General features: G+C 40.0%; 1 protein-coding gene across 6 annotated transcripts in view; it reads left to right on the top strand.

Annotated features, from left to right (window-relative positions):
- The window catches only part of ARHGAP19 (Rho GTPase activating protein 19), a 70,384-nt gene extending 45,316 nt beyond the window's left edge, over positions 1–25,068 (top strand). For 5 of the 6 annotated variants that reach the window (XM_019953009.2, XM_070780589.1, XM_070780591.1 and 2 more), the window contains 6 exons: positions 6,899–6,964; positions 11,009–11,200; positions 13,685–13,783; positions 15,766–15,876; positions 16,404–16,482; positions 21,224–25,068. In XM_019953009.2, the coding sequence (XP_019808568.2) occupies positions 6,899–6,964; positions 11,009–11,200; positions 13,685–13,783; positions 15,766–15,876; positions 16,404–16,482; positions 21,224–21,228 (552 nt within the window). In that variant the 3' untranslated portion in view covers positions 21,229–25,068. The remainder of the gene's footprint in view (positions 1–6,898; positions 6,965–11,008; positions 11,201–13,684; positions 13,784–15,765; positions 15,877–16,403; positions 16,483–21,223) is intronic. The other variant, XM_070780590.1, reaches the window with a different exon arrangement.
- Positions 25,069–26,253: the final 1,185 nt, after the last annotated feature.

The following is a 26,253-nucleotide window of genomic DNA, read 5'->3' as shown; positions in this document are numbered from 1 at the left end:
TTTGACTAGACAGACCTTTGTTGGCAAAGTAATGTCTCTGCTTTTTAATATGGTATATCGGTCGGTCATAACTTTCCTGCCAAGGAGTAAGCATCTTTTAATTTCATGGCTGCAGTCACCATCTGCAGTGATTTTGGAGCCCCCCAAAATAAAGTCTGTCACTGTTTCCACAGTTTCCCCATCTATTTGCCATGAAGTGATGGGGCCTGATGCACATGATCTTAGTTTTCTGAATGTTGAGCTTTAAGCCAACTTTTTCACTCTCCTCTTTCACTTTCATCAAGAGGCTCTTTCTGCCATAAGGGTGGTGGTGTCTGCATATCTGAGATTACTGATATTTCTCCCAGCAATCTTGATTCCAGTTTGTGTTTCTTCCAGCCCAGCATTTCTCATGATGTACTCTGAATATAAGTTAAATAACAGGGTGACAATATACAGCCTTGACGTACTCCTTTTCCGATTTGGAACCAGTCTGTTGTTCCATATCCAGTTCTAACTGTTGCTTCCTGACCTGCATACAGATTTCTCAAGAGGCAGGTCAGGTGGTCTGGTATTCCCATCTCTTTCAGATTTTTCCACAGTTTATTGTGATTCACACAGTCAAAGGCTTTGACATAGTCAATAAAGCAGAAATAGATGTTTTTCTGGAACTCTCTTGCTTTTTCCATGATCCAGCGGATGTTGGCAATTTGATCTCTAGTTCCTTTGCCTTTTCTAAAACCAGCTTGAACATCTGGAAGTTCACAGTTCACATATTGCTGAAGCCTAGCTTGGAGAATTTTGAGCATTACTTTACTAGCGTGTGAGATGAGTGCGATTGGGCGGTAGTTTGAGCATTCTTTGGCATTGCCTTTCTTTCGGATTGGGATGAAAACCGACCTTCTCCAGTCCTGTGGCCACTGCTGAGTTTCCCAAATTTGTTGACATATTGAGTGTAGCACTTTCACAGCATCGTCTTTTAGGATTTGAAATAGCTCAACTGGAATTCCATCACTTCCATTAGCTTTTTTCGTAGTGATGCTTCCTAAGGCCCACTTGACTTCACATTCCAGGATGTCTGGCTCTAGGTGAGTGATCACACAATTGTGATTATCTGGGTCATGAAGATCTTTTTTGTATAGTTCTTCTGTGTATCCTTGCCGCCTCTTCTTAATATCTTCTGCTTCTGTTAGGTCCATACCATTTCTGTCCTTTATTGAGCCCATCTTTGCATGACATGTTCCCTTGGTATCTCTAATTTTCTTGAAGAGATCTCTAATCTTTCCCATTCTATTGTTTTCCTCTATTTCTTTGCACTGATCACTGAGAAAGGCTTTCTTATTCTCACCTTGCTATTCTTTGGAACTCTGCATTCAGATGTTTATATCTTTCCTTTTCTCCTTTGCTTTTCGCTTCTCTTCTTTTCACAGCTATTTGTAAGGCCTCCCCAGACAGACATTTTGTGTTTTTGCATTTCTTTTTCTTGGGGTCGTCTTGATCCCTGTCTCCTGTACAATGTCACGAACCTCTGTCCATAGTTCATCAGGTACTCTGTCTATCAGATCTAGTCCCTTAAATCTATTTCTCACTTCTACTCTATAAGGGATTTGATTAGGTCATACCTGAGTGGTCTAGTAGTTTTTCCTACTTTCTTCAATTTAAGTCTGAATTTGGCAATAAGGAGTTCATGATCTGAGCGACAGTCAGCTCCCGGTCTTGTTTTTGCTAACTCTATAGAGCTTCTCCATCTTTGGCTGCAAAGAATATGATCAGTCTAATTTCAGTGTTGACCATCTGGTGATGTCCATGTGTAGAGTCTTCTCTTGTGTTGTTGGAAGAGGGTGTTTGCTATGACCAGTGCATTCTCTTGGCAAAACTCTGTTAGTTTTTGCCCCACTTCATTCTGTACTCCAAGGCCAAGTTTGCCTTTTACTCCAGGTGTTTCTTGACTTCCTACTTTTGCATTCCAGTCTCCTATAATGAAAAGGACATCTTTTTTGGGTGTTAGTTCTAAAAGGTCTTGTAGGTCTTCACAGAACCGTTCAACTTCAGCTTCTTCAGCGTTACTGGTTGGTGCATAGACTTGGATTGCCGTGATATTGAATGGTTTGCCTTAGAAATGAACAGAGATCATTCTGTCATTTTTGAGGTTGCATCCAAGTACTCCATTTCGGACTCTTCAGCTTGGTACAAGTTCTAATTATTTCATTCTTTCAAACATTGTCTAGTTTTGCTCTTCCTTTCTGTAGATCTCTCGTTTAGCTCCTCATTCTTGGGATTTTGATTCTTATTTGCTATTTATCTTTGTTTCCAGGCTAGTGTGAGCACTCTTTGAGCCTCTTTTCATCTCTAAAGGAGACAAAGACTGTCTTTTCTTTCTTTCTTTTTTTTGGGGGTTTGTTTTGGTCTTAGAACTTTTATCTTTGGATTTGAGTCAGAACTGTTGTCCTTGTGGGCACCTGCTTCACCGCTTTGGCTCAGTAGGTTCTTCCCTAAGCTTCTCCCTGGATGAAAAGTGGTTGATTGTTCTGTGCGCTCTGTATTCTGAGAGGTCCTGCTTTACCCCCGATTGTTCGTCTTGTGCTTTTCTGTCTTTTTGTTCTCAGGTTCCTTGGGTGGATCGTTTATCTCTTATCCTCAGATTCTATGTTGTTTAATTCTGTGTACTTTGTATTTTTTCCCCTAAAATTATTCCTAACTACTTGAAGTTCTGTCTTCTACTATTATAAGTCCATCTGACCCAATCTGGTTTTCTCTCTTCTCAGTAGGAGTCACCACATCTTTTCTTGGAAATTATGATATATATATATATATATATACACATATACACACACACACACACACACACACACACACACACATATATATAGTTAAGGCCAATCCTCATTTTATGTGAACCGGCCCTTTGTTGTTTTCCTGTGAACTGTAAAATACCTCAGACCCTCAGATTTTCATTTAAACCCATCTACTTTTGATTACTTTTGATTCGCTTTCTGAGTATCCCTTTAGCTCATAGTATCTTTTTGGGGCAATGGTTTTTATGCTTCTTAAAATTTTTAAATTATCTGTTTATTTTTGGCCGTGCTGTATCTTGGTTGCTTTGTGTGGGTTTTTCTCTGGTTGTGGTGATCAGGGATTACTTTTTGTTGAGGTACACAGGCTTCTCATGGTGCTGGCTTCTCTCGTTGCAGAGCACAGGGTCAAGGGCGCTCGGGCTTCAGTAGTGGTGGCACACAGGCTCAGTAGTCGCAGCTGCCAGGCCCTAGAGTTCAGGTTCAATAGCTCTGGCTCTCAGGCTTAGGTGTTCCATGGCATGCAGACTCTTCCTGGGGGCAGGGTTCAAACGGCCGTCCCCTGTGTTGGCAGTTGGATTCTTAACCACCAGGCCATCAGGGAAGTCCTGTTTTTTTTTTTTTTTTAATGAAGTTTTAAAATAGATGATGTGGGCTGTCATATTCTTGTTTGGAGGACATTTCCTTTGGCTCTCTTCTGTAGTTTACCAAGGGAAAAATTAAACTTTAGATAACGTAATGTCTTTGTCATGAGACTCATTTTTGGAAAACTTCATTATGAAGTTTTTCAAATATGGAGAAAAGTTGAAAGATTGAAATAGAACTCTCAGATTCAATGAATGTCACCATTTGGCATATTTGCTTTATCTCTCTACGTTCATGCTTTTTATTTACTTTTTTTGGCTGAACCACTGACATGGTATTTTGTCCTTTAAAACTTAAGCATGACTATATCCGTCTACTCTTCTGTCTATTCATTGTATTCATTTTTGAGCATTTGATATTGAAACTCCAACTGAGAATCTTAACTTATCTAACCCCCCCAAATAATTGTAATATATAGTACAACTATATATAACTTTGCTCTGTTTTCCAAGTATGTAAATGTATTATCATTTTTTCATAATTCAAAAAATAAAAAAACAAAGAAAAAAGAAGTCACATAGTAATACAGAAGTACCAATTAAGAAAAGGCATGCATTTCCTAAGAATACGAATATTCTCCTAATATTCACAGTATCATTATCACATCTAAGAGAATTTATAACAATTTCATATCAGCTAATGTTCAATTCATATTCAAATTTCACCAGCTGTCCATTGAATGTATTTCATAGTTTCTTTTTTTCAAAACATAAACTGATCAAGGCTCATGTTTTGCTTTATTATGTCACTTTTAATCTAGAATAATTACTGCCCTTTTTCTTTATGTCATTGATTTGTTAAAGTATTCAGGCCTATTGTGTTCAGAATATTCCATTTTCTAAATTTGTCTTACTGTTTTCTCAGGGTTGTTTAGCTTGTTCCTTTATCCTTTATCCCTTTCTCCGTGGCTCCTATAAACCACAAGTTGGGTCTAGAGGCTTGATTAGATTCAGATTAAGCATTTTGGGCAAGATTCATAGGTGATATTTGTGTACAACGTATTGCATCATATTGCATCACATTAGGAGGCACAGAATGTCAGATTGCCATAGTGACTCTGGTTTTGCTAATTGCTGCCTCATCTCTCAATTATCAAGGTGCATTTCCCCTTGGCAGTTAGTAGGTCACCTGCAGGGTGATCACTGAGTGTAATGGCTTTAGCATCCACTGATAATCCTGCTGGCATCTGTAACTATATTGGGTATTACAAAATAGTGATTTTCTAATTCTATTATTTAATCTTTATTAGCTGACTTTCGTCCTTGGACAAGAGCTTTTCTTCTTTCTCTCTTATTTAAAAAAATTTTTTTATTTTTTGGCCACAGCATGTGGCATGTGGGGTCTTAGTTCCCCAACTAGGGATTGAACCTGTGTCCCCTGCACTGGAAGCGCAGAGTCTTAACCACTGGACCTCCAGGGAAGTCCCCTCTTACTTTCTTTTTTTATGAGTCTCTGTAGACTCATGGATTTTTAGTTATTCAAAGTGTTAGTCAATTTCTGTTGTTAATTTTGATATTCAAATTGTACTGAATCTGGACCATAATAGCCCTTGCAAGCTGTTTCCTGCTGTGTCTTTTGACAGGACTCCATTAGTCTTTGAGTGTTTCCATTCTGGCACAAATGTCCCCAGCTTACTTTGTACTTGCTCTGCCCTGGGCCTGGAATCAATTATTTTCTTCAGGGAGTCCTAGATTATTCCACTGACACTGGGTGTACCTACTTATTGTTTCTTGAGTGATATTGCTCCTAGACTCTTTGAAGGCAAGGAAGTAGATAAAAAATTTTTTTAAAAGGAAATCATCATTTCATAGTGAAAGTGAAGAAGCTCAGTTGTGTATGTCTCTTTGAGATCCCGTGGACTGCAGCCCACCAGGCTCCTCTCTCCATGGGATTCTCCGGGCAAGAATACTGGAGTGGGGTGCCATTTCCTTCTCCAGGGAATCTTCCCAACCCAGGGATTGAACTTGGGTCTCTCGCATTGCAGGCAGACGCTTTAACCTCTGACCCACCAGGGAATCCCTAGATCATAGTAGTATTTCCAATTCAGATTTAACACTACAGAGCTTTCTTTTCCTTGACTTCTTTTACTTTATACTTACATAAATTTTTACATTGCAAATTTTAGATTTTAATAGCATTTATATATGTTATTTGTTTTATCCTGCAATATAACAAATTAGTTTCAAAATAATGTAACTATTACTACTAATAATAAACTTGTGTATATCTGCTGATGGAAGTTTAATATTTCCTTACAGTTCCTTTTCCCTTGAATATATCTCACTAGGCTGTATACTGTATAGTCAGAATACAGTTTTTAAAAGTTGGTGGAATAATTCCTTTCTCTATGCTTACATTGTCAATTTGATATACAGATATGCTTATTTTGTTGTTGTTACTCAGTTTAGGGTTTGCTTTTTTTTCTTTTGGATTTATTTTTTTGAAACTGTGGTATGTTTACATCGTTCAAAAGTCAAAATTTCTTAGAAAAGTATACTTAGAGAAATTTGAGTTCTTTTCCAAACCATTTTCATTATTTTCTTAGTGTTTTGTTTTGTAAAAACATAAGTACTGTATCCGTTCAGTTCAGTCGCTCAGTGGTGTCTGACTCTACTGTATATATGTGTGTATACTCTTTGTTTCCTCTTCTTTCTCACTCAAGTACTTTATACACTGCTGTGTAACTTTTCCACTCAACAGCAGGTCCTGGAAAGACTCATATCAATTCATAAAGTGTTTCCCTTCTCTCCTTTTTAACTACTGCATAGCACTTCATTGTATGGATTATATTAATAAAAGCTTATTCAACCAACTTCCTATTAATAGACACCTGGTTGTATCTATTAGTTTTATCCAAGTATGTTTTGTATTTTTGGAGTTATATCTTCAGGATAGGTTTTCAGAAGTGAAATTTCTGGTTTAAAGGATAAATGAAAACGTAATTTTTTAAGATAGTGCCAGATTCTCTTCCATCGTGGTTATATTATTTATTCTTCTACTAGTATTGTTTCAGGGTACTTATCAGAGGATTCTCAGTAGTATATCAGTAAGCTAAATTATTCCTTTTCTGTTGTTACTCCACAGTAATTCAAAATGGTATTTTCTATACAGTGTTTCTAAAATGTGATTTAGGGACCACTTGAAATTTGTAAGGATTTGGGGGTAGTTTTTGTGAGTATAAACATTACTAGAGATGTCTGTTTTGGTTCATTTGAAAAAAATTATATATACACACACATAGGTGCCATGTGTGATTTTTAAAACTATGGTCGTGTCTTCTCACAATGTTCCTGTTAGATTTCTTGAGCTATCTTTTTGGTGCAAGAGAAGTGACACTGTGAAATAAGGCATTTTGAGGATCTTTGGTTTTTCTAGAATAATCTGCCAGTCAGATCATTTTAAGAACCACTGTCCTCATGATCTGCAAGAATTTTAGATACTGCTAACCGTTTGTTCTTGATTTTCTTTTATGTCTTGCCCAGGCTCCTGCTTATATTCGGGAATGTGCCAGATTGCACTATTTGGGTTCCAGAACTCAAGCATCAAAGGTAAGAATAGAAAATTGCTCTTGGCCCAAACAAGGAGAGAGCTAATTTAGATTAGTGGAGATTTAAAACAAAGCATAGAATCAAAGTGAGACATAGGAAAATAAAATGTATAAGAAAAGTCTGTAAATAGCAACCTGGAATGTCAGGTCCATGAATCAAGGCAAATTGGAAGTGGTCAAACAAGAAATGGAAAGAGTGAATGTCGACATTCTAGGAATCAGCGAACTGAAATGGACTGGGATGGGTGAATTTTATTCAGATGACCATTATATCTACTATTGCGGGCAGGAATTCCTTAGAAGAAATGGAGTAGCCATCATGGTTAACAAGAGAGTCTGAAATGCAGTACTTGGATGCAATCTCAAAAACAACAGAATGATCTCTGTTCGTTTCCAAGGCAAACCATTCAATATCACAGTAATCCAAGTCTATGCCCCAACCAGTAACGCTGAAGAAGCTGAAGTTGAACGGTTCTGTGAAGACCTACAAGACCTTTTAGAACTAACACCCAAAAAAGATGTCCTTTTTATTATAGGGGACTGGAATGCAAAAGTAGGAAGTCAAGAAACACCTGGAGTAACAGGCAAATTTGGCCTTGGAATATGGAATGAAGCAGGGCAAAGACTAATAGAGTTTTGCCAAGAAAATTGGTCATAGCAAACACCCTCTTCCAACAACATAAAGAGAAGACTCTATACATGGACATCACCAGATGGTCAACACTGAAATCAGATTGATTATATTCTTTGCAGCCAAAGATGGAGAAGCTCTATACAGTCAGCAAAAACAAGACCAGGAGCTGACTGTGGCTCAGACCATGAACTGCTTGTTGCCAAATTCAGACTGAAATTGAAGAAAGTAGGGAAAACCACTAGACCATTCAGGTATGACCTAAATCAAATCCCTTATGATTATACAGTGGAAGTGAGAAATAGATTTAAGGGCCTAGATCTGATAGATAGAGTGCCTGATGAACTATGGAATGAGGTTCGTGACATTGTTCAGGAGACAGGGATCAAGACCATCCCCATGGAAAAGAAATGCAAAAAAGCAAAATGGCTGTCTGGGGAGGCCTTACAAATAGCTGTGAAAAGAAGAGAAGCGAAAAGCAAAGGAGAAAAGTAAAGATATAAACATCTGAATACAGAGTCCCAAAGAATAGCAAGAAGAGATAAGAAAGCCTTCTTCAGCAATCAATGCAAAGAAATAGAGGAAAACAACAGAATAGGAAACACTAGAGAGCTCTTCAAGAAAATCAGAGATACCAAAGGAACATTTCATGCAAAGATGGGCTCGATAAAGGACAGAAATGGTATGAACCTAACAGAAGCAGAAGATATTAAGAAGAGGTGGCAAGAATACACAGAAGAACTGTACAAAAAAGATCTTCATGACCAAGATAATCACAATGGTGTGATCACTGACCTAGAGCCAGACATCCTGGAATGTGAAGTCAAGTGGGCCTTAGAAAGCATCACTATGAACAAAGCTAGTGGAGGTGATGGAATTCCAGTTGAGCTATTCTAAATCCTGAAAGATGATGCTGTGAAAGTGCTACACTCAATATGCCAGCAAATTTGGAAAACTCAGCAGTGGCCACAGCACTGGAAAAGGTCAGTTTTCATTCCAATCCGAAAGAAAGGCAATGCCAAAGAATGCTCAAACTACCGCCCAATTGCACTCATCTCACACGCTAGTAAAGTAATGCTCAAAATTCTCCAAGCCAGGCTTCAGCAATATGTGAACCATGAACTTCCTGATGTTCAAGCTGGTTTTAGAAAAGGCAGAGGAACCAAATTGCCAACATCCGCTGGATCATGGAAAAAGCAAAAGAGTTCCAGAAAAATATCTATTTCTGCTTTATTGACTATGCCAAAGCCTTTGACTGTGTGGATCACAATAAACTGTGGAAAATTCTGAAAGAGATGGGAATACCAGACCACCTGATCTGCCTCTTGAGAAATTTGTATGCAGGTCAGGAAGCAACAGTTAGAACTGGACATGGAACAACAGACTGGTTCCAAATAGGAAAAGGAGTACGTCAAGACTGTATATTGTCACCCTGTTATTTAACTTCTATGCAGAGTACATCATGAGAAACGCTGGACTGGAAGAAACACAAGCTGGAATCAAGATTGCTGGGAGAAATATCAATAACCTCAGATATGCAGATGACACCACCCTTATGGCAGAAAGTAAAGAGGAACTAAAAAGCCTCTTGATGAAAGTGAAAGTGGAGAGTGAAAAAGTTGGCTTAAAGCTCAACATTCAGAAAATGAAGATCATGGCATCTGGTCCCATCACTTCATGGGAAATAGATGGGGAAACAGTGGAAACAGTGTCAGACTTTATTTTTTGGGGCTCCAAAATCACTACAGATGGTGACTGCAGCCATGAAATTAAAAGACGCTTACTCCTTGGAAGGAAAGTTATGACCTAGATAGCATATTGAAAAGCAGAGACATTACTTTGCCAACAAAGGTTCATCTAGTCAAGGCTATGGTTTTTCCAGTGGTCATGTATGGATGTGAGAGTTGGACTGTGAAGAAGGCTGAGCGGCGAAGAATTGATGCTTTTGAGCTGTGGTGTTGGAGAAGACTCTTGAGAGTCCCTTGGACTGCAAGGAGATCCAACCAGTCCATTCTGAAGGAGCTCAGCCCTGGGATTTCTTTGGAAGGAATGATGCTAAAGCTGAAACTCCAGTACTTTGGCCACCTCATGCGAAGAGTTGACTCATTGTAAAAGACTCTGATGCTGGGAGGGATTGGGGGCAGGAGGAGAAGGGGATGCCAGAGGATGAGATGGCTGGATGGCATCACTGACTCGATGGACGTGAGTCTGAGTGAACTCCGGGAGTTGGTGATGGACAGGGAGGCCTGGCGTGCTGCGATTCATGGGGTCGCAAAGAGTCGGACATGACTGAGCGACTGATCTAAATATTTTTAGCTACGAAAGTACATTTTTATATAAGACATTCTTTGAAGTTCCTTGGTAAGGTAACACTGAAATGTCTAAAAGACCTAAGACTGTATGAGCTTAGAAAGCAATTGCTGCTGCTGCTGCTGCGAAGTCGCTTCGGTCGTGTCCAACTCTGTGTGACCCCATAGACGGCAGCCCACCAGGCTCCGCTGTCCCTGAGATTCTCCAGGCAAGAACACTGGAGTGGGTTGCCATTTCCTTCTTCAATGCATGAAAGTGAAAAGTGAAGTCGCTCAGTCGTTTCCGACTCTTCACGACCCCATGAGCTGCAGCCCACCAGGCTCCTCCATCCATGGGATTTTCCAGGCAATGGGTGCCATTGCCTTCTCCTATTAACAAGATTACATATGGTTATTGAGCTTTAAAAGTGAGAAGTTAAAAAAAAGTCACAAGCACTTTTTGATGATTTCTGTTTAGTCTGTCTTGATTAGAAACTTTAAGCTGTCATCTTATGCTTTTTTTCCTACTCCTGTTGGTTTTTACCTCTCATTCAGCAAATATTTGGTGTGACCAGGAAAACAGTATTTTATTTTAACTAGTTTAACTGGAGTGTGGTTTTTCTTAGAAAGTTGTTTTTATTTCTCTACTACTGCTGTGTAGTTATCACATATTGTCATGTGTGGGGAAGAGCACCAGCCAAGAACCAGTGAATCTGGTCTCCAAGATGGGTCTGTCACTTTAGTATCTAGATACAACTTAACTTCAGTTTTTACTTCAGTGAAATGGTAATAATGATACTTTCCCTGCTTAACCCATAGGATAACAGTGAGAAATATGAGATTAAAAGATGCTCTGAATAGTGGACTATTATATAAATATATTTTTTGATGGCAGTATTCTAAATGAATATAGGTTTTCTGGGCAGGTCATGGGAGTAGGCTATTGATACAGTCTTTAATTGTAGGCTTCTCTTTATCTGATGATAGTTTAGGTTTTACTTGTTCCTACTTCTGAGATGTACCCCACATCTCACCCTCCCTTTTTTTTTTTCTTCCAGGGTTGGGGGAATCTGGAAACAAAGCTGGCAAGACGTATTAATTCACTTTTCTTTTAAATTTTCCATAGGATGATCTTGATCTGATAGCTTCATGTCAAACCAGGTCCTTCCAACTGGCAAAATCTCAAAAATGGAACCGGGTTGATTCCTGCTCTCATCAGGAGGAGACCCAGCAGCGTACGGAAGAGGCACTAAGAGAATTGTTCCAACACGTTCATAATATGCCAGAGTCGGCGAAGAAGAAACAGCTCATCAGACAGGTGCGGAAGGCAGGGAGGGTGACGGGCGTTGGGGTGTGATTTTTGCCTGTGGAATCACTAGGGAATAGTATGAACAATTTCATTTAGTTTTTGTCTTTTACTGGCCAAGCTTTGGTTTAGTCAAGAAAACAGACTTGTCTATGGACCCTCAGTGGTGATTTCTGTCTGCTGCCCGACTAGGGAAAGAGGTGGAGGCTCTTGGATTTCTTGAGTAAACAGAAGGATCCAGTGTAGTTAGTTTTTCTAAGTTGATCACGTACGACATTTAAGTCTGGCAAATAACCCAGTCTTTCTGAATCTCAGTCTTCTTGTTGGTAATTGTAATGCCCATGTTCCATGGTCGTAAAGATTAGAGAGAATCTATGTAAAGTGGCTGGCATAGCAGGACAGAAGTGGTAGCTCTCACCAGGAAGTTGTTTGCAGTCAGAAAACACGAAATCAAGAGCCTAGTCTGATGCTTATTCTAGTGGCTAAGTTTGTTTATTTTGGAGCTGTGGGAGCAAAATTGGGTCTCTTATTTGCCATCTTGAGACTCAGAGTGTAAATACTGATGACATGGTTAGTTTCTTTCTCAGGAAATTTATTTTGTCTCAACCCTTCTTGAATTTTAGCTAAACAGGCAAGGTCAGCCTCTTGACTTCTTATTCAACTGGGACCTTCTTGGGGGATGAGTCTGTGTCTTTATTTTTATTTTTTATAGTTTATCTCAAGCATGGGGCCAGACAAAAACAAGTGCTCCGAAAATGTTGAACTGAACTGTTCTTAACAGTTGACAAAGTCCTTTAAGAGAAATTTTTCTTTCACTCTCTTTGAAGTTACTTTGAGATCTAGCAAATTGTGCTGTGACTGGAATTTTATGGCTGAGTAATACTACAGATTTAAAGCAGTTTTATGGTTTAATTCTTGGTAGAAACTAAGCCAGTAATTCAGGTAGGACAAGTGTAAATGACTTATCTCACCAAGAAGACTGAGGTCAAAGATAATACAAAGGAAAAAACTAGCTTTAGTTTTGCTCTTCTTAGAAAACTGGAAAATTATAGAGAAGGATTAAAAGAAAATAAATCACTCATCCTACCAGGGTTTACATATTGGATATTCTTTCAGTCTGTTTCCTATGGATATATTTTGACATAGTTGTAATCGTATCATATACTTTCATTTCTCCCTTTTTCATTAACCGTTACAGCATAAGTGTTTTCTCATGCATGCTTGTAAACTCCTTGCCTACATTTAAAATGTGGCCATTCATTTTTGAAAAAAAGCTATAACTTTACTATTCTCCATCATTATAAAAATAACGAATACTCACTGCAGAAACATTGGAGTCTCCAGAAGAGTGTCAAGACGAAGTTAAAAATCATCTATAATCTACTGGTCACATTTTGAAGTATTTCCTTCTTGTATTTCTTTCCATGAATATATATTTCATATTTTTTTTGCTTAATTGAGGTAAAAATATATATTCCATTTTTAAAATACCCTACCCTTTTCATATAACATTATAGCAGAATATTTTCCATGTCATTAAAAGTCTATAAGCATTTTTAATGCTTGTATATTTCATTGTATATAACCTGATATATATAGTTTGTCCTCTGCTGCACATATTGGGGAAATTAGGCATTTTTTTACTTTATACATTTTTGTTCATAAGTATTCTCTTTGCAGATTATTTCCTAGAAGTGGCATGACCAAAGGGTATGCATTCTCTGGGGGAAGCTGGTACAGCTACTAGGTTTCTTTTAATACATAGGTCCCTTCTCTCCCCTTCCTGTTTTTTTCTCCTTAAAAATTGCTGAAGCTTGTTTGTTTGACTAAACTTTTAAATTTGAAATGATTTAGATTTGGAGAAAAATTGCAAAGATAGTACAGAATTCCCACATACCTTTCACCTAGTTCCTTCTAATGTTAACTAGTGTTCCTCCTTAGTTGTCAAAACTAAGAAGTTAACATTAGTAATTACTATTAACATTGCAGACTTTATTTGGATTTTACCAGTTTTAACACTAGTATCCTTTTTCTGTTCTAGGGGCCAGTCTAGATACCACATTGCGTTTAAACACACACATACTCATCCTCCTGCTCTCTTTGCACTTGATTTGTGAAAGCAGGCAGATTGTTTGTCTCCTACAGTCAGGATTTTGCTGATTGCATTCCTGTGGCATTATTTAAGATGTTCCTTAGTCCTCTGTATTTGCTGTAAACTGGTGGTTAGATCTAATTCTAGAAGCTTGATCTGATTCCAATTTTATTGCTTTGGGGTATGTAGTATTTAACTTATCCTCAGGCTAATTTAATAAAATTTGAGTTCTTGGTGGCATAATTTCTGCCTTGGTGATTTGCTTGCCAACCTACTAATCCATGTATGTACACATTGACTTATTCCTGGACGTCTCTGGGTATTTACATTTAGCTATTAATTGTCACAGAATGCTGTCTCTTGATGGGAGACTGTAACAAAATGTTCTGTATGTTTGCTTCTAGTTTAATAAGCATTCTGGGACCCAGACACCGGGACGTGAGCCTTCTACTCCCCCGGTGCGGAAAAGGGCTCGCTCACGGTCCTTCAGTGGCCTCATTAAGGTAGGCGTGCTGTGCTGTCATTTTCAGTGTTGATCGTGAGAAAACTTAATCTGGCTCTTCTTAGGCATAAACAGTTTTGTTCCATTCTTTGGGGTTCTATAAAGGGTTCGCTTATAAAGAGAAAAGGATAGAATTTGGAAATGCTTTTAATTTTCAAAGCATTCTGCTGTGTTTCAAATCAGAGAAAGGGACTCTGTGATTGGAAAAGTAAGGGGTAAGAGAAATAAAGGTCCTTTGCTGTCGTCTGGGGCTAAGGACAGAGTCCTCATTCCTGATTTACTGTGCAGGTTGCTGAAGTTACGGAGAAGTGAAAAAGTTGACAGACACTAGAAATAGATTTTCCAATAGCCTAGTGACTCTTAGGTAAACCCCAAATTTTGATCAGTTGTTTTCTTTTCTTCGTCTAAAACTTCATTAAAAATCTTGTTTTTAAAGCAAATGCAGCATATACTTCTGTGCTGTTGCTGCCATCATTGTTTGTATATTCAGTTTACCCCGGTCTTCTGAAGATCTGAACTTGTAACTAAGGCATATTGCCAGCAGGTGGCAGTAGATAGCTGATGATGGGGATCAAATTTCCAGGCATAAAGAAACCAAGGAGAGTCTGTCGCTCTTCTTGGTCATAGAGATGATTGGTGATAAGGAAAGTAATAGTAGTCAAAGAAATGTTCCTTTAAATGAAGTTAGATGGCTGTAGTTTTTTCTTCATAGTGAGCTCTTCTGCTGTTGGTTCTAGAAGTATTGCTAAACGTTGCTTGAAAGGTAAGAATATAATATTCTCTTGGCATCTGCCCTCTTCTTTACTGAGAGAGAATTTAAAACTTTAGAATTATAAAAGAGCTTATAATTCTATCAGGAGAAAACATTTCAGAACAATAATTTAAACACAGTGTTAGCGAGTTTCGTAGGACAGAAGGATTAAGTGTTTTCGTTGTAAATAAGGAGACTTTCAAGCTAATAATAGATGTAGGTTTCTGCTTGACAGCAAAGGAATCGTGAAAGATCTGTTAAAAAACTCAGTGGAAGCTTTATAGCTAGTCCTATGACTCCTGGCATGCCCTATTCAGCTTACTATGTGGTGATATCTGACTTCTGAAAGGAAGATGGACTGGCCTTATTTTTCCAGCATTTCTGTGTTTTAGCTATTTGATTTCTTTCCTGCTTTGATACCTTTTTTTGGTTAGATTTTTTTCCTCCAAAATTCCTCTTATGTAAATGATTTATTGCATCAGAATATTCCTACTGATGTTTATATTGTAAAGTTTAATGTTCTAGTTTTGATATGTTCTTTTTTTGGAATTCAAATTTATTCTCTAAGGAGAAGAAAGAGAGGATTTCTTCAAAGATGGTAGAATTGTCACTGTCAGCTGTTACAGTAGGTTACATCAGCTTCTAAGCTGTTCAGAGATGAAAGGGCTTTTAGTCTTGCAGTGAATGTCAGTATAATCACATGACCTTTTTAAGAAGGCCTGTATCCTCTTGTGGTTATAATAGGAGCTCTTAGAGAATTTTTACAAATTTTCCAATCCTGTGTGAGGAAGACATGACAGGGAAGCAAAATCTTAGAGTGGACCTTGTGTTAAGTGTCTCTTAGTAGGGAGGGGAGGAGGGACTCTTAAAAGCTGCCAGAGACATGTCTTTAGGGAAAAAATTATACTGGTCGGTAACTGGCATTTCTTTTATGGCCTCAGAAACATTGTAATTGGCCCATATTAGTTGGTTTAAATCAACTATAAAGTTTCTTTTAATGTTTCGGTCCTTAGATAGTTTAAAGAAGAATAGTGATCATCTAAAGAAAGGCAATGATCTTAGGTTTTTTAATAACGTGCTTTGACCTCTCATGTAAGATGCCTGTGGGACTCTTTATCAGAGAGCTGAGATTTTTTAACTTAAGAAACTGTAGTTTTGAAGGCCAGTATAGATATATATAATACAGATATAGTAGCTGTTTATAAATCACATATTTTCTTTTCCTAAATCAGCGGAAGGTCCTGGGAAATCAGATGATGTCAGAAAAGAAAAACAAGTACCCTACTCCGGATTCGGTAGCCATTGGTGAATTGAAGAGAGCCAGCAAAGAAAATATGAACTTGGTAAGATACTGTTCTTTGTACTTTTTCTTTGTGGGTGTTCATCTGTAGAAAAGAAGAAAATTAACATGCTGTCATTTGTTTTACTCTGTTTCTTTGGGCCATTCAGCCTTTTTTCTCTATCTTTTCATTTATGCTGATTGTCTTCTTTCTGTAGGCTTTCACTGATTCATTCAACAAACACATTTCAAGTTCAGGGAGGACATAGCCAGACATAGGCAGAAGTGACAAACGCAGTGAAATACCCACACACAAAGTGCTGGAGGCAGCAGTTCTGACTGGGAGACTCCACAGGCTGGGTAACATTTGAGCCAGGCCTGCCTGACACTGCATTAGCCACGGAATCATCCTTCCAGGAATGGTTACTTCATTAAGCCAGCAATAAAACAGTTAAGATTAGTGAGATATGGATATGTTGTTAAAACTCTCTATATTGAAATTGAACAAGTAAATAATTCCTCTGTTAGCAAAATCTGTTTATACGAATGACATTAGGACATTTAAGCCACTCTAAAATTTTCTTGTTGCAGTTATTTTCTGGCTCTCCAGCTGTCATGATGACACCAACAAGACTGAAATGGCCTGAGGGGAAGAAAGAGGGGAAAAAAGGTACTAATTGCACTTATCCCGTATGTCTTAGTGAATGTCGTTCCTCTCTGCATCTAGTCAGTCAGCAGCAGGTTTTGAATTCCTAGTGCGGTATGGTGGTATTTGGAAGTGATGTAAAAATGACAGGGCTGGGTCCTTACCCTGGAGTTCATGTGGCAGATGGTTACTGAACATCGACTCAGAACTGTCCCAGGTGCTGAGGGCAGAGCTGTGAACACAGACCCACAGGGTCGCTGAATCCTCAGACAGACAGGACACGTGGGAAGGATATTTTAAGAGTACTTGTTAAGCAAATTAAAAGCAAGTGTAAACTAACTTGTGAAACCAAGTACAGGAGTGCTGAGAAGGTGCTCAGCAAACATGGAACAATTGTGTTATTTTTCTGTGTAGACTTTAGCTTTGTTTATTCAATTAGGCTTTCTAAATAAAGAGCTCATGCTAAAGGACTCTGGAAATCAGATCATACAACATGTTTTTAAGGATGTTTAGGGTAAAAAGGATAATTTAGTGCTGAGACTGCTGATTGCCCAAGGCTCAGCCGATGGAGGGCACCATCTGCTGCGCTTTTCTCTGAGGAAGCCCCATGGCTCACTGGAAAGCCCAGGGGGTCTGTGGTTAGGACCAGCCACTCCCTCTCAGCCCACTTTCTCCTCCGAAAATGGAGATAATATTAACAGTTGTATCTACTTCTTAGATTGCTAATGAGTCTCAATTAAAACAATGTTTTGAAAGCACATTGTGATTGTTAAAGCATTAACAGGCAGAAGTAATTGTTACTTGGAGAAGGCAATGGCACCCCACTCCAGTACTCTTGCCTGGAAAATCCCATGGACGGAGGAGCCTGGTAGGCTGCAGTCCATGGGATCGCGAAGAGTCGGACATGACTGAGCGACTTCACTTTCACTTTTCACTTTCATGTACTGGAGAAGGAAATGGCAACCCACTCCAATGTTCTTGCCTGGAGAATCCTAGGACGGGGGAGCCTTGTGGGCTGCTGTTTATGGGGTCGCACAGAGTCGGACACGACTGAAGTGACTTAGCAGCAGCAGCAGCAGCAGTAATTGTTACTAACGAAAACTGGGCAAGACTTGGTCTGGTTCTATAAGGCTTGCATGGCAGATGAAGTAATTTCTGGTTTGATATGCTCATTTTACCATTGAAATACAAGCATACTTACTGTTTGAGACATAAGCAATAGAATAAGAACAAAAGCCCAGTCCTTACAGATGAATCTTTATTCTTTTCTAGGAAATTAGATTTCAGTGTGGTCTTCTTACTTATCCATGAATGAACGATGTGAACTCTCTCTTCCTTCCATGCTGCCTCTGACTTGTAGGCTCAGTTGACTGACTGAGGCAAGTTCAGGGTTTGGAGTATGTGTGTCTAAAGATTTCTACTTGTATCATCTAAGTCCAAACCAAGCATAAGTTATTTTTGAAGGATACATTTGTTTGTAGTAGTTACACCTTTTATTGCTTTCATTTTTGAAGATAATCAAGAAATACTGTCTATGTCGACAGCTCTACTTTTAGAAGAAAGAAATGCATTAAAAAAATAAGCTAGTTTAATATTTTACCAAGAAGTTTTAGAGCAGGGATTCTTCCTGTTTACTGTGGACTTTCTAAGGGCTCTGATAAAGTTCCTGGTATTATTGTTGGAGTTTTATGTGTAGGTGCATATGAACATCTTTCTGGAAGAGAGAATATATAGTTTTTATAAGATTCTCAAAAATGTTAATGATTCAGAAAAGTGGAGGCCCACAGATAATGAATGACCTCCCACTGGCTTAGGCAGTGGTATTTTCACTTTACCTTCTCCCTGTTCACTTGCTCTGTCTGGGAACACCTGTGGGTGTCATGACTTCACGCTATTCTCCTTCTCTTCCTTCCTCTAAATTTTTTCCATCTCTGCAGTGCTTTACTGTCGTCTGCTTCCCCTTCCCTGTCTCCATGTTTTTTCAGTGCTCTGTCTTAAGGCTCTGCCTGTCCCTCCCCTCCCCGCCATGCCTGTCCTCTTAGCAGTTTGGTCTACTTCTGCAGCTCAGTTCTGTTCTCTGATACCCTTTCCCCAGCCTGTGGCTCCAGATCTGAATTCTGTCTAGTCTCCAGGTCCACAGATCCAAGTGCCTGCCATCCCTTTCTTTTACACAATGAATACAGTACTAGATTTTTTTTTTTTTGATGTTGATTTTATTAAAGGAACAAATTTTTTTTTGAAGAAGATATTACAATTTTATTATCATCATCATAGTGTATACCCAAAGACATGCATTTAGCCTGGAGTTTCTCAGGTGGCACTATTGACATTTTAAATCAGATAATTCTTTGCTGTGGGGAGCTGTCCTGTGCATTGCGTGAGAGAGTTCGTAGCATTCCTGGTCTCTACTCGCTGGATGCCAGTACCCTTCTTCCCGTTGTAACCAGTGTCTGCCCCTTGACATTGCCAAATATCCCTTTCAAGGGAGGAGGCAGAATCACTCCCAGGTGAGAACTGCTGGTTTAGCACCTTTGTATTAATGGGTATTATTTTCAGCAGTCAGAATTCTAGCCATTGTTCAAAGCCCAGCCTAAACCCTACCTCCTCTGCGAAATCTTCTTTGGCTAACTCAGACAAATGTACTTTTTCCTTTGAACTCTTATTGACATTGCTAAAATGTTGACATTTAATGTGATTTATCTTAGTTATTTACTTCATATGTTTTGTCTTACTTCTTTAGCTAGTTTCTCTTTTGGAAGACAAAGGCCAAACTTAATGTATTTGTGACCCCCCGCCCTTCTCTTCTGCACAGTAATGACTACCTTGCATCCAGTAGGTATTTAGTAAACATTTGCTGGCGAGAGGTGTAGTGGTGGTAAGAATATGAGCTTTGAGTTCAGTTAAACTAGGTTTTAGTCTGCAGCCTTAATAGCTATATATCTTGGGACAAGTTCATTTGTATAGGCTTCAGATTCTTTACCTATAATATGGCAAGAACATTACTTCATGCAGTTTTTTGTGAGAGTGAATGAGACAATGTACATAAAGAATTCAGCAACGCCTGGCACAAAATATGCACTCAGTAAAGCTAGTGTTATTGCCATTAAGATGATTTAATAAAGTGAGATTAGGGCAAGAGAACAAAATGATACTTACTTGGTAGAGACTAAACAATTCTCAATTAGACTCTCTAACCCGCAGTTCCGTTCAGTTCAGTCGCTCAGTCGTGTCTGACTCTTTGCGACCCCATGGACTGCAGCACGCCAGGCCTCCCTGTCCATCACCAACTCCTGGAGTTTACTCAAACTCACATCCATTGAGTCAGTGATGCCATCCAACCATCTCATCTTCTGTCATGCCCTTCTCCTCCCACCTTCAATCTTTCCCAGCATCAGGGTCTTTTCAAATGAGTCAGCTCTTCACATCAGGTGCCCAAAATATTGGAGTTTCAGCTTCAACATCAGTCCTACCAATGATCACCCAGGACTGATCTCCTTTAGGATGGACTGGTTGGATCTCCTTGCAGTCCAAGGGACTCTCAAGAGTCTTCTCCAACACCACAGTTCAAAAGCATCAATTCTTCGGCATTCAGCTTTCTTTATAGTCCAACTCTCACATCCATACATGACCACTGAAAAACCATAGCCTTGACTAGATGGACCTTTGTTGGCAAAGTAATGTCTCTGCTTTTTAATATGCTGTCTAGGTTGGTCATCGGAGAATACGATGGCACCCCACTCCAGTACTCTTGCCTGGAAAATCCCATGGACGGAGGAGCCTGGTAGGCTGCAGTCCATGGGATCGCTAAGAGTCGGACACGACTGAGCGACTTCACTTTCACTTTTCACTTTCTTGCATTGGAGAAGGAAATGGCAACCCACTCCAGTATTCTTGCCTGGAGAATCCCAGGGACGGGGGAGCCTGGTGGGCTGCCATCTATGGGGTCGCACAGAGTTGGACACGACTGAAGTGACTTAGCAGCAGCAGCAGCAGGTTGGTCATAACTTTTCTTCCGAGGAGTAAGTGTCTTCTAATTTCATGGCTGCAATCATCATTTGCAGTGATTTTGGAGCCCCCCAAAATAAAATCTGTCACTGTTTCCACTGTTTCCCCATCTATTTCCCAAGCATAAGTTATTTTTGAAGGATACGTTGGTATCCCATCACATGAAGTGATGGGACCAGATGCCATGATCTTAGTTTTCTGAATGCTGAGTTTTAAGCCAACTTTTTCACTCTCCTCTTTCACTTTCATCAAGAGGCTCTTTAGTTCTTCTTTGCTTTCTGCCATAAGGGTGGTGTCATCTGCATATCTGAGGTTATTGATATATCTCCCAGCAATATTGATTCCAGCTTGTGCTTCATCCAGCTCAGCATTTCTCATGATGTACTCTGCAGGTAAGTTAAATAAGCAGGGTGACAATATACAGCCTTGACATACTCCTTTCCCTATTTGGAACCAGTCTGTTGTTCCACGTCCAGTTGTAACTTTTGCTTCCTGATCTGCATATAGATTTCTCAAGAAGCAGGTTTTCCCATCTCTTTAATTTTCCACAGTTGTGATCCACACAGTCAAAGGCTTTGGCATAGTCAATAAAACAGAAGTAGATGTTTTTCTCTGTTTCTCTTGCTTTTTCGATGATCCAACGGATCTCTAACCCTCAGGTTGTAGAAAATACTAAGTATAGATTTCTCTAGCTTTTAAGTGGGATATTTGCAGAAATAAATACTTACAAATGTGTTTAATGTTCCTTTTTCTGTTTCAGCCTAGGATTCTTCTGAAGGATCCAGAGTTTTCCTGTTGTCCACCCAGAATTCTTCCTTCTGTGGCCCAGTGGCCGTGACCACCCACAGAGAAGCTGGGACTTGCAGCGCGCTTGCTGCGTGTTGAATTGTGAAAGCCAACTAATCCTGTGACTCAACTGATACCTCTAACCTCACTCAGCGGAGATGTCTGCAGATTCTGCCTACTAAACCGGTGCTAGCGACTCTCTCTTTAAAAAAAATGTTCTGGGGAAACCACTAAACAGCCACACCAGCTTACACACAGCACAGTCAATGAGCAGAACCAGGCAGACTCCTCTGCCTAGTCCATGTGTTTGTTTAGGCAGGTTCTGTTTTTTGAAAATTTGAAGTTTGTGCTCAGCTGCAGTGATTTTTTTTAAAAAGTGCAGACAATCCTAGTGGATCGATGTTATTCTTAACTGATAGTTTGGACTTTTCTCTGTTTTGATAGTATTGGGGATATGTTGGGTATTGTTTTTGTTTATTTGTTTTTTCTTATTTTTTAAAAAGCCATATTTTGGATAGGTAGTTGAAATGGGCTCTAAGCCAGATGTCTTTTCTCTTTTCACCTTAAGCTCTTTGTCTTATGAGGCTGTACTCCTCAGTACCTATTTGTGTCCAAAGAATTTATTGCTTTCCTGAGAATTTTTTTTTTTATGATTTCTTGGGCCTGAGATTATAGGTGTTTGGCCTGTAGGACTGAATAATTCAGAATGATGCAGTATCTTAACAAATGATGTTAAACTGTGTCCTTTCCTCCCTCCTTCCTTTCTATCTCCCTCCCTGTCTTCCTCTTTCCTCAGTGATGTCAGAATAGTCATATGGTTGCTGAACTCCTTCCTCCATTCAGATTCTTCTCACCTAAAACATCTCTGGTGCCAATGTGGTGCCTTCTCTGCCCAGTCACTGTGACTCAAGGCATGTCACCAACAGTTTACTTGAGGTTTGCTGAAATACCTGTATGTAGGGGAAGCTCCGGCGTAGGATTAGGCTGGAGCTGGCTTTATGGCCAGGACGACTCTTATGGATGAGATTATACTGCATCTTTCTAAGGGATCAGGTGTGCAGGCTGGACCGTCTCCTGAGAGCAAGCTGGAGTCGGAGGACGGAAGCGAGCATGTTTCTCTGCAGGACTGAGAGATTTAAAGGGAAGAATGTTCTTGTTTGAAAGCAGTTGTGGTTTATCACCTGTGTTGAAGAGTGGCTGCTGGCCCGCCCTTTCCTTGTCACAGTGGGCACCGGGGGTAGTTGGGAGATGGGCTGGAGCTTTGACTGGGTTGGGGATGTTCACATGTGTTTGAGAGGAGGGGCAAGGCTCTGATCCAGCGTGAGACGTCCCTGTCCAGAGAGAGCAGGGCAGGAGGGAGCTTATGCCTGCTCTGTTAGACGCGTAACCACTCTTACCCCATGTGCCGGAGCTGAGTCAGGCCTCGGGGGAGAGGCAGTTGCCCAGCAAACTGTGACTTCTGCCCTATTTTTAAACTGTTGAAATGGTGTGTTATTGCTGAAACAAAACATGATTCTGGGGAGCACAGTTTGCTTTTGTATCTGGAAGTCAGTCTTGTCTGCTGTATTTTCTGTTTCTTCTGCCGCTGTAACAACAGTAGTGGAGAAAAATGGGAAATTTGGCCATCCAACTTGATAGATTGTGAATAATAGATGGTTAGGAGTACAAAGCTGCTCAAAAGTCCCTTTCTCTACAGTAGTTTTATGTCATTCTTAAAAAATACTTATTAGCAAGTTCATACATGTAGGGTTCTATTTGACTTTTTTCCTTATAAAATTTCTTGCACCAGCTATCAGTGAGTTCAAACAGACCCCTTCTGGTATGGCCGGGTGAGAGTGGTGTCCTCCCTTAACTCGGTACTTGCTCTCTTAGTTTGTCTAAGCATCTCATTCTGGAGTGGTGCGGTCTGGCACAGGTGGAGGGAGCGGAGCAGTGGCCTCATACCTCCTTGTCATCGAGGTGCTTCTGTGGTTCTGTGTGAGGGAGGCTCTATTTGAGGTTTAGTTGGTTGAGTGCAGTTAGTAATCCAGGCTGGTGCTCTGGGGCTGGGGTGGTGAGAGATCCTGTCACGTGTTTTTATATAGCTTGCCCCTTTGGGCAGTTTATGTGGGTATTTGGGTATGTGTGTTCCATTAAAGTATTTATTAAATATGATTTCCCTTGCTGTAAGGGTATGATAGGTCTTTTCTTGTTTGTTTTTTAACAGAAGCTATGATGTAGTTGGAATCCAGATTTGAGAAATAAACAGCATAACCTCTTCTGCCTTATAATATGTAACTGTTCTAATCCTGTGGAATCTTACAGAGAATGAAAAAACAAAGGCCTTTTAAGCATTTGCTATAGGAGGATACTATTGCCCTTCTGACTTGGTGGGCAGGCATTTTTGAGCCAGTATTCAACAATTTAAAAAATATGTAATATTTAAAAATTCTGTTTTATGTTTGTTTTTCATGTTGAAACAATTTCTTTGGAAATGCCTCTTGTTTTTAAATTTTCCTTTCTTTCTGGGGTCAGTTGCGGTGGATTTTGATGTAATATTAATGGGGGGCAGTATATCTTGTGTGGGCTCAAGCATAAAAAATGCAGACCACTTCCTTAATTCAGATCAGTTGGCACTGGGTGAGCTATCCTGGTTGAATCAGTGAAAACCTTGGGCACTGGACTCCTAACTTTCTAACTTGGTACAGTGGTGCAGTGTTCCTGCTTTGAAAGACTCCACTGCAGCAATGAAAGAGAATTAGATGGTACTGACTGTACCTGAGTGCCAAAACACAGTCAAGGAGGTGGTACCTCATGAATCGAAACTGAAACTCTAGTTGGCCCTCCACCAGCTCATTACCCCGAACGAATCTTCCGTAGTCAGGAATGACAGTGGGCTGCCTTGGGAAACAGAGCAATTTGGGGTTAACTGCGGTGATCACTGGGTGTCCAGCGGTGGCTGTTTTGTTGGCTTGTAAGAAAGCCAGTGGTTCCAGAGTGTCAGAGCAGAGCCATTCTCTCCTCTGGAACAGCAGTGTTTCTGTTCAGCTTTCCTCATAGAAACCTCTGTTAGGATACGGTTTAATACACCGCCTTCCGGGAGATCCTGTGGTTGCAGAATGGTCTCTCGAGTTCATCTGCTTCCTTACTTCCTGCAGAGCCTCACACAGATGCCTGAAACTGGCTCTCATTCTGAAGTCTTTTCTGAGTAGAATTCCTTTCCCCAGGAGAGAGCTGTATCCATCTGGAAGCCTTGGTACCGAAGACAGGACCTGGATCCAAAGCTGGATACCAGCAGTTGGCAGGACTGCTGTAGAAATTGGGGAAGATTCAGGTTTATAAAATGCACAAGCTTTTCAGACCAGTGGTAATTAATCTGATCTAAAACTCACTGTGGGAAAGCTGGCTTTCCTCCGCAGGTCATGCTGAGCTGTTTCCACAGGTGGAGAGTGGATGGGAGGGCTGACGAGGAGGTGGAGTTAAGACTTACTAGCCTGAGTGCTTGGGTTACCATGGAAACTGGAGTGTGCGAGGCCACAGCAGATGCTAAAGAGCCATTGAGCACTCCCCCAGACGTGTTTGGGGACCAGCAGAACTGGTTGGGAAAAGCACCCCTGCCCCAGGGTCCTTTACTACATAGCAAGGCTTGCCTTTTCACTACCCCCAAGCTCGCTCAACAAGAGAAGCAAGGTTTCTTAACTGTCTAACCATTTTTAATTTTTTCATTCTTATTCAACTATATCCTGTATATATATATATGTAACTGTAAAGAAACATGTATTGCTTTTCTTTTATATTCATGTAATATTCTGAAATTAAATTTCTTTTGTTTCATATCTATAGGCTTTGATCAGTCTCTTCATTTACATTTGACTGATGGATTATTTTAAAGAGAGGTTGCCTCTTAAAAACATTGTTTCAAGTTTGACTGAGTTGCTATGACAGAGGTGGCCTCTTGTTCTGAGGACTGTGACACTAAGAACTGGCGTGTCTTTGGCTTGCTCTCCAGCTGGGGGGGTGGGTTCAGGGGGAGTAGGGCTTTTTTGGCTGATTGGAAATGGGATTGGAACCTCTGGGAATTTTGAGTTCCCTGATTTCCCTTGGCTGAGTCTAGAATGCTTTGCCCAGATTTCGGTTTCTCACATAATCTTTATTTCCTCATTTAAAATAAGGAGTGATGGTTATAGTAACAGTAAAAACCAAGTGACATTTTCATCTAGGCCAGCAAGCTGCAGTGTTTAGACAACTCTGCTTGAGATGTTGTTTCTGTCACTTACATATGTGGGCTTGGGCATGTTCCCCACTCTGTAAGGGAGTGGGTAACGATACCATCTCAATGATGCCATGCTCAAGAGGCACATGTAGGGGCTTAGCACAAAGGTTTTAATCTGGAGTTTGTGATTTCAGGAATTTTTTGCTCCTGTAATTCTATGTAAAATTTTGTGTATGTTTGAATTTTTCTAAGGCAGGGATTTCAGAGCCTCCATGACTCCCAGAGGAGTCCTTGGCCACCAAATACTGAGCACCACTAGCCTTACATTGTGCCTGGCAGATGGCAGGTATTCATTCAATGTTAACTTTCTCTGTCTCTGCCAAGGACACATTTTATAATCAGCTGCTTACTGATGCTGACATGGTTATTTTTGATAACAAAAGAGTTACATCCAGAATAGAAATAAAAAACTCTTGTTTTTGCTCCATTACCTGCCTGTGTGTTCCTCTTGAGCTGTGTTAGCTCCCTAAGGTGCCACTCAGACCGTCTGTCACTCTCTCCTCATCCCCCAAGGACCAGTTCATATTATTTGCAATAGAAAAAGGAGCTAGTTCTGTTTCTTTAAAGTGTGGAGGGACTCTTAACAGCACATGGGAAACTCAGTAATGCAAAAGGAAAAGGGGTAGAGGGACAGGGAGTTGCTCTGAAAAATAGGAAGAGGCTCAAATGTCTAGTCCAGTGCTGAGCACATGACCATTAATCATTGAGTTACAGAATGGAGTGAAGAAGCAGACATGCATTACACAGCGGGG

This window comes from Bos indicus, chromosome 26 (genome assembly GCF_029378745.1).
Source record: "Bos indicus isolate NIAB-ARS_2022 breed Sahiwal x Tharparkar chromosome 26, NIAB-ARS_B.indTharparkar_mat_pri_1.0, whole genome shotgun sequence".
Taxonomy (NCBI): domain Eukaryota; kingdom Metazoa; phylum Chordata; class Mammalia; order Artiodactyla; family Bovidae; genus Bos; species Bos indicus.
This window is presented reverse-complemented; position numbering and strand designations above follow the sequence as displayed.